The 17,315-nt window shown below is 44.8% G+C and overlaps 1 protein-coding gene across 2 annotated transcripts; it reads right to left on the bottom strand.

Annotated features, from left to right (window-relative positions):
* Window positions 1-384: 384 nt before the first annotated feature.
* On the bottom strand, window positions 385-14,038 carry LOC140464740 (NADH-ubiquinone oxidoreductase subunit 8-like). Of its 2 annotated transcripts, none has more exons than XM_072560235.1 (7): window positions 13,893-14,038; window positions 13,669-13,715; window positions 9,337-9,399; window positions 7,561-7,650; window positions 7,226-7,398; window positions 6,942-7,070; window positions 385-588 (listed from the first exon to the last, which is right to left on the bottom strand). In XM_072560235.1, exons 2-7 carry the CDS (start codon window positions 13,706-13,708, stop codon window positions 457-459), a joined length of 627 nt encoding a protein of 208 aa, XP_072416336.1. In that variant the 5' UTR covers window positions 13,709-13,715; window positions 13,893-14,038; the 3' UTR covers window positions 385-456. The 2 variants fall into 2 exon arrangements, with proteins under 2 accessions (XP_072416336.1, XP_072416337.1); XM_072560236.1 differs by lacking the exon at window positions 13,893-14,038 and adding an exon at window positions 13,831-13,852.
* Window positions 14,039-17,315: the final 3,277 nt, after the last annotated feature.

A 17,315-nucleotide genomic window follows, 5' to 3' on the forward strand; every position in this document is an offset into this window, starting at 1 on the left:
CTGCCATCTATTGGTGAGACTAATAAAGTAGTCTTTTATGTTGGATTCAATTCTAAGGTGGAATATTGGGAGACAAAATTTGGTAGATTTCTGAAAATTGTTCATAACAAACTGATATTTTGCAAGTCCTTTCGATTTTTAAATTGATATATGTAACTGTCTAAAAATGTCCTTACCTTGCTGATGCATTGACCCCCCACCAACCTGCTGTTGCGATTCTGAAGCTGAAGTGGAAACAGGCCAAAGGACTAGGAGGTACCAGTGATTCAGGAAACTGCAGCTTACAAGCCAATGACTTTTTGCTGTTGCTCAACTCTGAACCAGAGACAAACTCCTGATGGAGATCAGGACAACTGAGTAATGTTTAATGAATTGCACCACTGGTTAGTTTGAAAAGTCACATTTATTCACACACACCAAGGGAGATGTTGGTGCTACAGTCAGCCTGCTGCACAATCAGCGATACAGGTAATCCGCCTGGATATTAGCTCCGATCTCTGCTTCCCACTTGTCCCCATTGTTCAGTAGTTTCTCCTTGTTATACAGCAATTCCTCATGTGTCTCAGTAGAGAATTCAAAGTTAGGACCCTGCCAAAATAAAGTGTGTAACCATGAAAGGAGGTAAATTTAACAGTCACTGAACAAATATGAACTCATTAAGTTGCAAAGGCAAATTATGTTTTATTAACTTGAGTTGGTTTTTGATGAGGTAACAGAGGGGTCTCATGACATTTCCAATTATTGCAGTGCCTCTGGATCCATTATCTGACAAATACACACTTGAGCCTGCAGGGAAAGCAAACACTGCCAAAAGGAAGAAGGAAGTGTTGAGTCTTCACGGATGATGCTACAAACTACAGGGCTTTCAAGAGTCTTCTCTTACCTCAAAATGAGTCAGGAGCAATGCCCATGGTGGTGCACATTCATTTAGATGTTTACAGAATTGTGCCACCTGCTTCAATGCAATCTGGAGCACCATACCAGGGAGAGGACAAGAAAGGCTACAAAGTCACAGTGGCATTAAACATTCATTAGATGGGTAATATAGCCAATTACACTGTGTTCTCTCCAAGGAGGGAGAAGCAGGATAAAAGGGATTTCCATTAATATAAGGAAACAGATTTCTTATCTCCCAGGGAATTGGAATATGGGGAACAGACAGGAAAGAGTTGAGTTAGAAGTTTAGTCACAATCTCATCGATTTGTACAGCAGGCATGATTTATTCCTGCTATTTAAATTCTTTTATTTAATAAAATTTATAGGATTGTTGGCTTTATAAATACAATACAGGCATACAATAATAAAAGCAACAAAATTACAATGAACCTAATAAAATGTTGATTTAGCCTCAAAACTAATGCATAGTATCCAACTCAGGCCACCATACTTTAAGAAAGATGTGGATGCAGCAAAGAGAATGATTCGGAGGACAGGGTTTTTGTTTTAACTTTCAGAATAAGAGCAGTTCAAGGAAAGATTTGAGGCTCATTCAAAATCATCAAGGGACTGGACAGAATAGATAAGTAACAGTCCTTGTTGGGTAAGAATGAGAACAAGAGGACACAGATCTAAGGCAATTTACAAAACCACCAATAGAGGCATAGGGAAAATGTTTTTAATGTAGCAAGCAATTAGGATCTTCAGTGCAGTTGACACCAGAGTGTGGTATGGAGACAGGTTCAATTATGGCATTCAAAAGTGAAATGGATATCTGTGGAAAATGATCGCAAATTGAAATAGTTGCAAATAGTGCTGAACATATGCAATTATCAACAAATAACCCCACTTCTGGCCTTATAATAGAGATAGTCATTGATAAAGCAGCAAGGAAATGATGGGATTGTGGATGTAGGTTTGCTCACTGAACTTGAAGGTTCATTTCCAGACGTTTCGTCATCCTACTAGTAACATCTTCAGTGGACCTCAGGAGAAGCACTGCTGAAAAATTCCTGCTTTCTATTTATATGTTTGGGCTTCTTTGGGTTGGCAATGTCATTTTTGGGTGATGTTATCTCCTGTGGTGAAATCACTTCCTGTTCCTTTTCTCAGGGGTGGTAGAAGGGGTCTAACTCAATGTGTTTGTTGATATAGTTCCAGTTGGAATGTCATGCTTCTAGAAATTCTCATGCTGTGTCTTTGTTTGGCTTGTCCTAGGATGGACGTGTTATCCCAGTTGAAGTAGTGTCCTTCCTCATCCATATGTAAGGATACTAGTGAGAGAGGGTCATGTCTTTTTGTGGTTAGTTGGTGTTCAAGTATCCTGGGGACTAGTTTTCTGCTTTTTATCCAATGTAGTATTTGTTTCAGTCCTTGCACGGTATTTTGAAAATGACATCAGTTTTGCAATACTAAATGGTTCAATGGTGCAATACCTTAGCAGGGATGACCGTGGAGGAACAATGGCGGATATTTCTGTGTATAATGCAGAAGTTGCAGGATCAGTTCATTCCTAAAAGGAAGAAAGGTCCCAGGAGGAGGCATGGGTGGCCGTGGCTGACGAGGGAAGTTAAGAAACATATCAAGTTAAAAGAGAAAAAGTATAACATAGCAAAGATAAGTGGGAAAACTGAGGACTGGGAAGCTTTTAAAGAGCAACAGAGGATTACTAAGAAGGAAATACGCAGAGGAAAAATGAGGTACGAAGGTAAACTGGCCAATAATATAAAGGAAGATAGTAAAAGCTTTTTTAGGTATGTGCAAGGCAAAAAAAATGGTTAGGACTAAAATTGGGCCCTTGAAGACAGAAACAGGGGAATATATTACGGATAACAAAGAAATGGCAGAAGAATTAAATGGGTACTTCAGATCTGTGTTCACTGGGGAAGACACAAGCAATCTCCCTGAGGTAACAGTGGCTGAAGGACCTGAACTTACGGGAATTTATATTTGCCAGGATTTGGTGTTGGAGAGACTGTTAAGTCTGAAGGTTGATAAGTCTCCGGGGCCTGATGGTCTACATCCCAGGGTACTGAAGGAGGTGGCTCGGGAAATCGTGGATACGTTGGTGATTATTTTCCAGAGTTCGATAGATTCGGGGTCGGTTCCTGAGGATTGGAGGGTGGCTAATGTTATACCATTTTTTAAGAAAGGTGGGAGAGAGAAAGCAGGAAATTATAGGCCAGTTAGTCTGACCTCAGTGGTGGGAAAGATGCTGGCGTCTATTATAAAGGATGAAATTACAGCACATCTGGGTAGTAGTAACAGGATAGGACAGAGTCAGCATGGATTTATGAAGGGGAAATCATGCTTGACTAATCTTCTTGAATTTTTTGAGGATGTAACTCTGAAGATGGACGAGGGAGATCCAGTAGATGTACTGTACGTGGACTTTCAGAAAGCTTTTGATAAAGTCCCACACAGGAGGTTAGTGAGTAAAATTAGGGCGCATGGTACTGGGGGCAAAGTACTAGATTGGATTGAAAATTGGTTGGCTGATAGGAAACAAAGGTAGTGATAAACGGCTCCATTTCAGAATGGCAGGCAGTGACCAGTGGGGTACCGCAGGGATCTGTGCTGGGACCGCAACTTTTTACAATATATGTTAATGATATAGAAGATGGTATCAGCAATAACATTAGCAAATTTGCTGATGATACAAAGCTGGGTGGCAGGGTGAAATGTGATGAGGATGTTAGGAGATTACAGGGTCACCTGGACAAGTTAGGTGAGCGGGCAGATGCATGGCAGATGCAGTTTAATGTGGATAAATGTATGGTTGTCCACTTTGGTGGCAAGAACAGGAAGGCAGATTACTACCTCAATGGGATCAATTTAGGTAAAGGGGCAGTACAGAGAGATCTGGGTGTTCTTGTACACCAGTCAATGAAGGCAAACATGCAGGTACAGCAGGTAGTGAAGAAGGCTAATAGCATGCTGGCCTTCATAACAAGAGAAATTGAGTATAGAAGCAAAGAGGTGCTTCTGCAGCTGTACAGGGCCCTGGTGAGACCTCACCTGGAGTACTGTGTGCAGTTCTGGTCTCCAAATTTGAGGAAAGACATTCTGGCTATTGAGGGAGTGCAGCGTCGGTTCACGAGGTCAATTCCTGGAATGGCGGGATTACCTTACACTGAAAGACTGAAGCGACTGGGCTTGTATACCCTTGAGTTTAGAAGAATGAGAGGGGATCTGATTGAGACATATAAGATTATGAAAGGATTGGACACTCTGGCAGCAGGAAACATGTTTCCGCTGATGGGTGAGTGCCGAACCAGAGGACACAGCTTAAAAATACAGGGTAGACCATTTAGGACAGAGATGAGGAGAAACGTCTTCACCCAGAGAGTGGTGGCTGTGTGGAATGCTCTGCCCCAGAGCACAGTGGAGGCCGAATCTCTGGATTCATTTAAGAAAGAGTTGGATAGAGCTCTCAAAGATAGTGGAATCAAGGGTTATGGAGATAAGGCTGGAACAGGATACTGATTAGGAATGATCAGCCATGACCATATTGAATGACGGTGCAGGCTCGAAGGGCTGAATGGCCTACTCCTGCACCTATTGTCTATTGCATGTTGTCTGTATAGGGTCTTTCAAGTTCATTAGCTGCTGTTTTAGTGTATTGCTGGGTTTGTGGGCTACAATGATGCCAAGGGGTCTGAGTAGTCTGGCACTCATTTCCAAGATGTCTTTGACGTAGGGGAGAGTGGCTCGGGTTTCTGGATGCGTTTTGTCTGCTTGTTTGGGTTTGTTGCTGAGAAGTTGGCGGACTGTGTTCATTGGGTACCCATTCTTTTTGAATACACAGTATAGGTGATTTTACTCTGCTCTGCGTAGTTCCTCTGTGCTGCAGTGTGTGTTGGCTCATTGAAATAATGTTCTGATGCAGCTTCGTTTGTGAATGTTGGGGCGATTGCTTCTGTAGTTCAGCATTTGGTTCATATGGGTTGTTTTCCCGTAGACGCTGGTTTGAAGTTCCCCATTGGCTGTTCGCTCCACTGTGACATCTTGGAATGGCAGTTTGTTGTTGTTTTCCTCCTCTTTCGTGAATTTTATGCCAGTAAGGATATTACAAATTAGAGGAAACCTTCAAGACCATCAAGACAAAATGTCTGGAAATGAACCTTCAAGCTCAGCAAGCAAACCTACATCCAAAACCTCAACCTGAGCTACAAATCTTCTCAAAACTCACTATGATGGGATTGTGGTAATGTCACTGGGCTAATAATCCAGAAGCCTAGACATGGGTTTGAATCTCACCATGGGAGATGGTTAAATTAAGTTCAATAAAAGGCTAGCCTAATGATGGCCATGCGGATGTCAAATATGGTGAAAACTCAGCTGGTTCACTGGAATTCTGTCATCCTTACATACTCTGGCCTATGTGACTCTCTATCCACAGCAATGCAGTAGGGTTAAAGGCCATCTGGGCAATTAGGGATGGGATATAAAAGCTGGCTTAGCCAGTGACACCCACATTCTGTGAACAAATACAAAAAATGGTTAGGCTCAGAACAATACCCCGAGGAACTTGTATAGTTAGATCCTGGAAATGAGATTTGACCTCCAACAACTACAACAATCCTTTGTGCTAGCTATGACTCCAAACAGTAGAGTTTTCTCATTCCTATTGACTCTAATCCCTTCCACCATTCTACTGATCAACAGTCAACTGACTGAGGGGTAAATAGCCGGGTTGAAGTAATTTTCCACATTGTTGGGTAGTTATCAGTGTTGTGCATATACTGAACAGCTTGATTTGAAATACATCTTGATCTAGAGCATATCTTCAGTACTATTGTGAGAATGTTGTCAGGGTCCATAGTATCTTGTGCTCCAGGCATTCTGTGATATCACATGAAGTGAATCAAATTCGCTGAAGACTGGTATCTGAGATGCCAGTTAGGACCTTTGGTGGTAGATCATCTACTTGGTACTTCAGCCTTATTTTATGCACTGATCTGCAAGGATCCACAATGATTGAACATCGGATATTTATGGAATGCCCATGTCCTATAAGTTGTTCGATTCTTCGCTACCATTCACAACTGAAGGTGGCAGTACTATAGAGCTTGATCTAATCCACCAGTTATGGAATGACTGTGTGGTGGTCACTCCTACCAATACGATCAGACAAATGTATCTGTGATATACAGACCACTAAGGACAGGTTCCGAGGGAGGGTGGGCGGGTGGATCGACGAGCGGGAACAAGTTCTGAGAGCTGGCAGGTGGAAGTGGCACTAACACTTGATGCTTTGGGGAGGGAGGCTCACTCATCTTATGGAGATAAGATTTTTAGATCGAGATACTTCCCTCTTTCCTCCTGGCTTTTCTTTGTATTTCTGCTTTTTATTTTTAACTTCTGGTTATTGTATTTTAGACAGTTCTTTTCAAAAAGAATGGCAACTTTGTATACTTTTCACTGTACTCCTGTACCCACGACAATAAAACCTATTTCTAATGTCAAGCAGTTAGTTTTTTTCTTGTTGGCTGCCTCACCAGTTTAACTCATTTTATTAGTTTTTATGGTTTAGTACACTTGAGTGGTTTGCTGGGACATTTAAGAGTCAACTTCATTGTTATGGGTCTGGAGTCACATGTAAGGTGACAGACTTCCTTCTCTAAAGGACATTAGTCTTTCATATAGCCTTTTACAATAAGCAACAATGGGTTCGTAGTAACCATTAGAGCAGCTTTCAAGTCCAGCTTTATTAATTCAATGAATATTATGAATCTAAATTTCACCATGTGGCATGGTGGGATTTTAACAGTTAGCTCAGTTGACTGGAGGGCTGGTTTGCAATGGCAGAGTGATGCCAACGATGTGGGTTCACTTTCTGCCAGGGCAAAAGTGACTCACCACTACTCCCTTTCTAATGACAGAGTAGCCCTTGGTCTGGTAGGATTTAGGGTTTACCCCAGCACTTCATTCTGTGCTATAACCACTCTACAATGCAGTGAAATGTTCCAAGAAAGATTCGATAGTGTGTCTTTGCACATACCTCCACAATTGCATCAACTGGACAAGCCTCTTGACAGAAACCACAGTAAATGCACTTTGTCATGTCAATATCATACCGCGTTGTGCGCCGACTCCCATCAGCCCTTGGCTCTGCCTCAATCGTAATGGCCTGAAAAGAGTAAGACAGAAGTAAAATGTGAGGAAAGGACAATGGGGTAGGGTGACGTGAACACTGCAAAAGGGAGAGCAAGAAAAAAGAATGTAATTAGGAACAATGTCACAAAAGCAAAAATACAGTGCATTTCACACAAGTCACGATCTCACCTGAGCAGGACAGATAGCCTCACATAGTTTACAAGCAATGCAGCGTTCCTCGCCAGAAGGATATCTTCGCAGTGCATGCTCGCCTCGAAACCGAGGGCTCAGGGGCCCCTTCTCAAATGGGTAGTTAATGGTTGCCGGCTCCCGAAACAAATAGCTCAAGGTCATTGCGAGCCCTGCACAAAACAATGTTCATCAGGTTACTGGGGTTATACATGCAACAGATCAACAGTGATTGACAATTCCCAGACTATAACAGATATTGATAATCCTCATAATGCACTCGGGGATCTGTGGCCTGCACAGAAGGTGACAAATTGATCAAAGTGTCCACTGACCTCGAAATAATTCTGTCCAGAATAGAGTTTGTGCAGCACTGTCAGTCATAGCCCGCATATCAGAGGGCTCCTCTTTCAAATTCACATACTCTGTGGGAGAAAAGGAGTTCCAGTAAACTGTGTAACAGAGCATAACAGATTCTATCCATCCATACACAAGTGCAAATACTCCATTTTTGCAGACTCCAGATCAGAGTCTGGACAAACTGTGAGGGACAAGTCTCAATGTACTGATCTGTGTAGGAATTGTCCAGTATTTTGCATTTCCAATTGGGAATTATCCTGTTGCCTGGGACCCTCTACAAAAGTATCCAACTCACAATCAGAGATCTTGGACAGTTCCATCATTGTTACCTGGATAGTTACCTCAGAAAAAGTTAGATAGAAAATTCTCAGTCACTAAACTAATTCAGTTCCCATAAAATAAAACAAAGAACTGCAGAAGCTGGAGGTCTAAAAACAGAAACAAAAACAGAAATTGCTGGAGAAACTTAGCAAGTCTGGTAGTATCTGTGGAGAGAAAAAGCAGAGTTCTGCAAGTCTACTCCTGCTCTCTTTCACTCACTGGAGAGTTACAAACTCTTTCAAAGCCTGTGCCAGTCCCAAAGGTTGGAACATACATTTGCCACTTTGGAAACCCTGTGATTTCAATGTCAAAAATCCAGCAAACGGCAAAAACATTCTCATTCTCCATTCTTCCTACCAAAGTGAATGGGACGGAATGGTGAATGGTATTGTAATTGAAGTAGTAACCTAGGCTAATATATTTCTTTTAGATTAGATTTTTTTTTAGATTACTTACAGTGTGGAAACAGGCCCTTCAGCCCAACAAGTCCACACCGACCCGCCAAAGCGCAACCCACCCAGACCCATTCCCCTACACCTAACACTACGGGCAATTTAGCACGGCCAGTTCACCTGACCTGCACATTTTTGGAGTGTGGGAGGAAACCGGAGCACCCGGAGGAAACCCACGCAGACACGGGGAGAATGTGCAAACTCCACACAGTCAGTCGCCAGAGGCGGGACTTGAACCCGGGTCTCTGGCGCTGCGAGGCAGCAGTGCTGACCACTGTGCCACCGTGCCGCCCACAAATATAGGGAACACTGATTTCAAATCTCATCCTGCCAGTTAGTAAAATTTAAATTCAATTAATATTTATGAAATGTTTTAGTAATGGTGATCCAGAAACCAACCATTGATATAAAAACACATCTTATTCATTCATCATCTTTAGGGAAGGAAATCTGCCGTCCTTATTTGGTTTCACCTGCACGCAATGATTTGATTCTTAACTGCCCTCTGAAATGGCCAAGCAAGCCACTGAGTGAGTAATGTTACATTTCCCCACATTATACTCCAGCTGCAATCGAGATGTCCAATCACTTAACCTAATCACTTTGCAGCCTCTTTGCATTTCCACGTGGATTTGTTTTGCTAACAAACATAGACACAGTACTCTTTCTCTTCATCAACATATCATTCACATAATTTGGATTTCAATCGTCTCAGCTCAACCCTCCAAAAATGACATTATACCCTACTTTAAACTTTTTGCCCTTGAATTCTTAATCCATGCCAACACTTTACCCCACCATCAGGCTTGTCCATATGTAATACCGTTTCATTCGGCATCTTCTCAAATGCTTTCTGAAAATAGAAAAATGCACTAATTCCCCTTTATCTGTACTGCTGGTAAACACTCAAACATTGAGCACCCAGAACAGATTCATACACACTTCAAATAGTCTGTAAAAAATGAAATGAACACTCACTATAACATCTCAAAGGACAAGCTGTGCTAATCTGGCGGTAAGATCCTGGGAACAGCATCCTTCCTGCGAATGAAAAATATCAGAAACAGACCAACAACAGTATCATCAAGGGTGAAAAAGCAACATTTACACCCCAAACTCATCTGCACTCCATCCTCCTTACAATCACACCCCAACCCCACGCTCCTCACCCTTATACCCAGCCGTCTCCACTGGGCAGAGGTTCTGCATGAAATGAAAGGCAGAGAGCTGCCAATCAACTCAAAATTTCCTTGGATCTGAAACCACAAAATGGATGGATTTTGATGCTGTATCATTTCAACAGAGCTTGATTTTATGAAATTTCACACATGTGTATTTCCTTGACCTTTGGAGTAGAAATGACAAACAGGATAAAAACTTTACTTCAACCCACGAGGCAAAATTAGAAAAGTGACCAAAAGCTCTGTTAAAGAGGCTGGTTTTAAAAAGCAGCACAAATAGAAAGAGAAGTGTAGATGGGTTTAAGGAAGGAATTCCAGAGCCTAGGGCCAATGCAGGTGAAGGTAAAGCCCACAATGGAAATCAGATGTTTAAGTTGCAGGCTGAGATCTTAGAAGGAGAAAGTGAGGACTGCAGATGCTGGGGATCAGAGCTTAAAAATGTGTTGCTGGAAAAGCGCAGCAGGTCAGGCAGCATCAAAAGAGGAGAATCAACGTTTCGGGCATAAGCCCTTCTTCAGGAATAAGGAGGGTGTGCCAAGCAGACAAAGATAAAAGATAGGGAGGAGGGACTTGGGGGAGGGGCGTTGGGAATGCGATAGGTGGAAGGAGGTTAAGGTGAGGGTGATAGGCCGGAGAGGGGATGGGGTCGGAGAGGTCGGGAAGAAGATTGCAGGTCAAGAAGGTGGTGCTGAGTCTGAGGGTTGGGACTGAGAAAAGGTGGGGGGAGGGGAAATGAGGAAACTGGAGAAATCTGTATTCATCCCTTATGGTTGGAGGGTTCCTAGGTAGAAGATGAGGCGCTCTTCCTCCAGGCATCATGTTGCCATGGTCTGGCGATGGAGGAGGCCAAGGACCTGCATGTCCTTGGTGGAGTGGTAGGGAGAAATTAAACTGTTGAGCCATGGGGCGGTTGGGTTGGTTGGTGCGGGTGTCCCAGAGGTTTTCTCTGAAACGCTCCGCAAGTAGGCGGCCTGTCACCCCAATGTATAGGGGATGCAGTAAATGATATGTGTGGAGGTGCAGGAGAATTTCTGATGGATATTGAAGGATCCCTTGGGGCCTTGTAGGGAAGTGAGGGGGGAGGTGTGGGCGCAAGTTTTGCATTTCTTGCGGTTGCAGGGGAAGGTGCCAGGAGTGGAGGTTGGGTTGGTGGGGGGTGTGAACCTGACGAGGGAGTCGCGGAGGGAGTGGTCTTTTCGGAACGCTGATAGGGAAGGGGAGGGAAATATATCCCTGGTGGTGGGGTCCGTTTGGAGGTGGCAGAAATGACGGCGGATGATACGATGTATATGGAGGTTGGTGGGTGGTAGGTGAGGACCAGTGGGGTTCTGTCCTGGTGGTGATTGGAGGGGCGGGGTTCAAGGCCGGAGGAGTGGGAAGTGGAGGAGATGCGGTGGAGAGCATCGTCGACCACATCTGGGGGGAAATTGCGGTCTTTGAAGAAGGAGGCCATCTGGGTTTTTCGGTATTGGAATTGGTCCTCCTGGGAGCAGATGCGGTGAAGGCGAAGGAATTGGGAATATGGGATGGCGTTTTTACAGGGGGCAGGGTGGGAGGAGGTGTAGTCTAGGTAGCTGTGATGAAATTGCAGGGGTATCCATTTTTGGCGAATACTTTGTAGAGGTGTTGTTCTTCCTCTTTTTGCAGTTCTGGTGTACTGCAGTGTGTTGTGGCCCTTTTGAACAGTGTCTTGATGCAACTTCTTTTGTGAGTGTTGGGGTGGTTGCTTTCGTAGTGCAGGACTTGGTCTGTGTGTGTGGCTTTCCTGTAAACCTTACATACAGAACAGACAACAGGACGTTGAACCTATCAACAAAGACGGCATACTCAAACTACTGGACCTGTGCCTCACAACACACTTCACATTCAACAACCAAATATAAGAACAAATCAACGGCACACCCATGGGCTCACCCATCTCTGGACTCATAGCAGAAGCTGTAATGCAAAGGTTAGAACAAACAGTCTTACCGCAAATTCAATCCAAACTCTGGGTCAGATATGTGGATGACAACTTTGTAATCATTAAAAACACAAAGAGAGAACAAACATCGGATCATCATCGCCACACTCACAGAAATCCGATTCACTAGAGAGGAAGAAAAGGACAACCAACTCCCGTTCCTAGACGTGATGGTACAGAGAACACCGAACGGAGAATTCACCACAAAGGTATACAGGAAAGCCACACACACAGACCAAGTCCTAAACTACGAAAGCAACCACCCCAACACACACAAAAGAAGTTGCATCAACACTGTTCAAAAGGGCCACAACAAACTGCAGCACACCAGAACTGCAAAAAGAGGAAGAGGAACACCTCTACAAAGTATTCGCCAAAAACGGATACCCCTGCAATTTCATCAACAGATGCCTAAGGGAAAGACAACGGAACGAGGACATGCCACAACCCAAAGGACTAACCACACTAACGTTCATCAAGAGCATTTCCGAACTGACAGCTAGACTACTGCGACCACTAGGACTCATAACAGCACACAAACCAACAGCCACTCTCAGACAACAACTCACCAGAACAAAGGACCCGATACGCAGCATGAGCAAAACCAATGTAGTGTACAAAATCCCATGCAAGGACTGCACAAAACACTACATAGGACAAAGAGGAAGACAGCTAACGGTCCACATCCATGAACACCAACTAGCCACGAAATGACATGACCAGCTATCCTTAGCAGCCACACACACAGATGACAAGCAACATGAGTTCGACTGGGCCAACACTACTATTATAGGACAAGCCAAACAGAGAACAGCCAGGGAATTTCTAAAGGCATGGCACTCATCCACAGATTCAATCAACAAACACATCGACCTGGACCCAATATACTGGCCACTGCAGCGGACAGCTGGAACTGACAACTGAAAGCGACAGAGCCAAACCACTATAAATGCCTGAGGAAACATCACAGAAGCGCTTCACAGGAGGCTCCCAAGCACTGAGGATATCACCTAGACAGGAGACGAAACATCTGCAACACAAATTCCCAGCTCGGCAAACAGAACCACAACAACCATCTTGTTAAAATCGAATCATATGGTCTATCAAGACAAGTTTCAGCTTGAAATCTCACTTGTTCCAGTAATTGGTTAGGCCATGGTTGGAATATTGCATGCAATTCTGGTCTCCTTCCTATCAGAAAGATGTTGTGAAACTTGAGAGGGTTCACAAGGATGTTGCCAGGGTTGGAAGATTTGAGCTACAGAGTTGAATAGGCTAGGTTTTTCCTGGAGCATCAGAGGCTGAGGGGTGACCTTACAGAGGTTTATAAAATTATGAGGGGCATGGATAGGCGAAATAGACAAAGTATTTTCCCTGGGGTGGGGGAGTCCAGAACTAGAGGGCATAGGTTTAGAGTGAGAGGGGAAAGATATAAAAGAGACCTAAGGGGCAGCCTTTTCATGTAGAGGGTGGTACGTGTATGGAATGAGCTGCCAGAGGAAGTGGTGGAGGCTGGTACAATTGCAACATTTAAGAGGCATTTGGATGGGTATATGAATAGGAAGAGTTTGGAGGGATATGGGCCAGGGGCTGGCAGGTGGGACTAGATTGGGTTGGGATATCTGATAGGCATGGATGAGTTGGACCGAAGGGTCTGTTTCCGTGCTGTACATCTCTATGACTCTAATAATACCAACTGGGTTCATAACAGAAAAATTGCTCTGATTAGCTGACTGAACAAAATCAAAGGGAGAGAGATCTTGGGCAAGGGATAGAGGAAGAATATTTTTACACAACAAGTGGAAATGATCTGAAACTCAAACTTCATGAATGTGAAGGAAGAACAGATAATGAATAGTTTGGAAATTAGAGAATAACTGGAGGGTCTGAGTTAAAAATCACACAATACCAGCTTATAGCCCAACAGGTTCAATTGGAAGCACTATCTTTCACAGCCACCTGATGAAGGAGCAGCACTCCCACTATAACCTGGGGTTGTGTGATGTTTAACTTTGTAAACCCCAGTCCAACACCAGATTCTCCAAATCATGGAGGGACTGAGGGTAACTGCCAAGTGACCTCCAATATATTCCCCAACCGGTGAGATATTGACAAAGTCCTGGTCTATTGGAGGCTTCTATCTGGATATTGACTCTGGGTACATACCACTGGCTGCAGATTTCTGGATCAATCGTAGAGCCGACATGTTCACACTGTGAATTAATAAAAATAAAGTTAACCCACCTCGAGAGAATTACCCCAATTCCAAAATCTTTCTCCCTCTATCCCTCCATCTCAACATTCCCGAGCTCCAACTCCCCCTCGGCCCCTCGGCCCCTCAGTCCCTGTCCCTCCCTCCTTCCCTCCGTCTGTCTCTATTTTTCTTTCACCTTCAGCTCCTGTCCCGGCAAGTCGTCAGAATTAAAAATCCTCCCAGCGCCAGGCCCTATCCCGGCATGCCCCAGTGGACCTCCCAGCGCCAGGCCCTATCCCGGCATGCCCCGGTCGACCTCCCAGCGCCAGGCCCTATCCCGGCATGCCCCGGTGGACCTCCCAGCGCCAGGCCCTATCCCGGCATGCCCCAGTGGACCTCCCAGCGCCAGGCCCTATCCCGGCATGCCCCGGTCGACCTCCCAGCGCCAGGCCCTATCCCGGCATGCCCCGGTGGACCTCCCAGCGCCAGGCCCTATCCCGGCATGCCCCAGTGGACCTCCCAGCGCCAGGCCCTATCCCGGCATGCCCCGGTGGACCTCCCAGCGCCAGGCCCTATCCCGGCATGCCCCGGTCGACCTCCCAGCGCCAGGCCCTATCCCGGCATGCCCCGGTGGACCTCCCAGCGCCAGGCCCTATCCCGGCATGCCCCGGTGGACCTCCCAGCGCCAGGCCCTATCCCGGCATAGTTAAAAATGAGCTGAAAATGTGTTGCTGGAAAAGCGCAGCAGGAGCAGGAGAATCGACGTTTCGGGCATAAGCCCTTCTTCAGGAATGAGGCTGTCTGACCTGCTGCACTTTTCCAGCAACACATTTTCATCTCTGATCTCCAGCATCTGCACTCCTCACTTTCTCAAAGTTAAATATCACACACCAGGTTATAGTCCAATAGGTTTAATTGGAAGCACGAGCTTTCAGAGCGACGCTCCTTCATTTGGTGGTTGTCAACTTTGAATTTTTAACTTTGTACACCCCAGTCTAACACCGGCATCTCCAAATCATCATCCCAGCATTCCTGCGTAGTCCTCCCAGAACCAGACCCGATCCCGACATACCCATGTAGTCCTCTCAGCGCCAGACTGTATCCCAGCATTCCTGCGTAGTCCTCCCAAGTGCCAGGCCCTATTCTGTCTTCTTGAGATAGAGTGGGTTTTATAATTTTCCTGTCAGTGCTGGAAATCTGTTTCATAATTAATTTAGGATTAAATTAGATTCCCTACAGTATGGAAACAGGCACTTCGCCCCAACAAATCTGCACCGACCCTCCGAGAGTAACCCAGTGACACTCTGGGCAATTTAGCATGGCCAATTCACCTAACCTACACATCTTTGAATTGTGGGAGGAAACCAGAGCACCCGGAGAAAACCCACGCAGCCATGTGGAGAATGTGCAAACTCCACTCCGGAATTGGACCTGGGCCCCTGGTGCTGTGAGACAGCAGTGCTAACCACTGAGCCACCGTGCCACCCAAAATTTGAGAGTTTGAGAGTAATATCTGCTGAAAATAGTGTAATGCACATTTGTAGTTTCTTTCAGACATTTCATGTGGAAAACATCATGGGATTAAACTTTACCTGGAGTGACAAGTCTGGTTGGCATGGCGATGGATCAGTGTTTATCCAGAGGCCTGTCATGTTCTGGATCCTGGATTCAGACTCACCCCTCCCCCATGGCAGAATTCAATGAAAATCTGGAACTTTGAGTCTTATAATAACCACAAATAGATTGTCAGAAAACCCCACTGCTGTTTGTCATTTTTATAAATGACTTAGATGAGAGCGTGGAAGGATGGGTTAGTAAATTTGCGGATGACACTATGGTCGGTGGAGTTGTGGAGAGTGCTGAAGGATGTGCAAAAGGCACAAAATTACAGATTGATTAGCCTAACCTTAGTCATCGGTAAGATCTTGGAATCCATTGTGATGGATGAGATTTCTGAATACTTGGAAGTGTATGATAAAATAGGGCAAAGTCAACATGGTTTCATCAAGGAGAGGTCATGCCTGACAAATGTGCTAGAATTCTTTGAGGAAGTAATGAGCAGGTTAGACCAAGGAAAGCCAATGGATATTACCTACCTTTGACAAAGTGCCGCACAGGAGGCTACTGAGTAAGATAAGGGTCCATAGTGACAGAGGCAAGGTGCTAGCATGGATAGAAGCTTGGATGGTAGCTGGTGACAAGTGGTGTTCCACAAGGCTCAGTGTTGGGACCACAACTTTATATATTAAGGATCGAGATGAAGGAACTGAGGGTATTTTGACTAAGTTTGCAGACGATACAAAGGTAGGTAGAGGGACAGGTAGCATTGAAGAGGCAGGAAGGCTGCAGAAGAATTTGGATATGTTAGGAGAGTGGACAGAGAAGTGGCAGATGGAGTACAATGTGGGGAAAATGTGAGGTCATGCACTTTGGTAGGAAGAATAAAAGCATGGACTATTTCTAAATGGGGAGAAAATTCAGAAGTCTGATTTGCAAAGACACTTGAGATTCTAGTCCAGGATTCTCTCAAAGTAAACTTGCGGAATGAGTCAGTAGTAAGGAAGGCAGATGCAATGGCAGTATCTATTTTGAGAGGACTTGAATATAAAAGCAGGGATGTACTTCTGAGACTCTATAAGGCTCTGGTCAGACCACATTTGGAGTATTGTGCGCAGTTTGGGCCCCATATCTCAGGAAAGATGTACTGACTCTGGAGCGTGTAGAGAGGAGCTTCACGAGAATGGTTGCAGGAATGTAAACTTAACATATGAGGGATATTTGAGGATTTTGGGCCTATACTTGATGGCGTTTAGAAGGATGAGGGGGGGATATAATATAAACATACAGAATACTGAATGGCCTGGATAGAATAAATGTTTGGAAAATGTTTCCATTGGTAGGAGAGACTAGGAACCAAGGGCACTTAAGAGTAAAGGGAAGACCTTTTAGAATGGAGATAAGAAGATACTTCTTCAGCCAGAGAATGGTGAATCTATGGAATCATTGCCACAGAAGGCTGGGGAGGCCAGATTATCATCCCATCCCCCCTCAGTCGATGCAAAATGCTCAGAGACACAGAGTAGTTTTACCTCCTTTTTTATTCCAGGCGCTGGAGGGAGAGAGAACAATAGCCCGTATGTACAAGGACATGGGTTTTCGGTCTTCTCTGGAATAGCAGATTTTAAAAATTAGATTAGAATCTCTACAGTGTGGAAACAGGCCCTTTGGCCCAACAAGTCCACACCGACCGTCCGAATAGTAACCCACCCAGACCCATTCCCTATGTTTATCCCTGACTAATGCACCTAACTATGGGCAATTTAACATGGCCAATTCACCTGACCTGCACATCTATGGACTGTGAGAGGAAACTGGAGCACCCGGAGGAAACCCACGCAGACACGGGGAGAATGTGCAAACTCCGCACAGACAGTCGCCCGAGGCGGGAATTGAACCAGATCAGGCAACATACATTTTGATTGGGTGACTATTACAATCAGCGAGTGTCAATAGTAAAGATCCTGGAATAGCAGGATTGCCTTACACAGAAAGACTGAAGCGACTGGGCTTGTATACCCTTGAGTTTAGAAGACTGAGAGGGGATCTGATTGAAACGTAT

This window comes from Chiloscyllium punctatum, chromosome 40 (assembly GCF_047496795.1).
Source record: "Chiloscyllium punctatum isolate Juve2018m chromosome 40, sChiPun1.3, whole genome shotgun sequence".
In the NCBI taxonomy this organism is placed as follows: Eukaryota; Metazoa; Chordata; class Chondrichthyes; order Orectolobiformes; family Hemiscylliidae; genus Chiloscyllium; species Chiloscyllium punctatum.

What these genes read in the sequence shown, in the direction of transcription:
- LOC140464740 (XM_072560235.1), bottom strand. Translation starts at nt 13,708, where the DNA reads ATGTCGGCTCTACGATTGATCCAGAAATCTGCAGCCAGTG. An exon ending in AGGCTATCTGTCCTGCTCAG is followed by an intron (nt 7,071 to 7,225) that starts GTGAGATCGTGA and finishes TACTCTTTTCAG; the next exon opens with GCCATTACGATTGAGGCAGA. An exon ending in CAGTTGATGCAATTGTGGAG is followed by an intron (nt 589 to 6,941) that starts GTATGTGCAAAG and finishes TTATTTTGGCAG; the next exon opens with GGTCCTAACTTTGAATTCTC.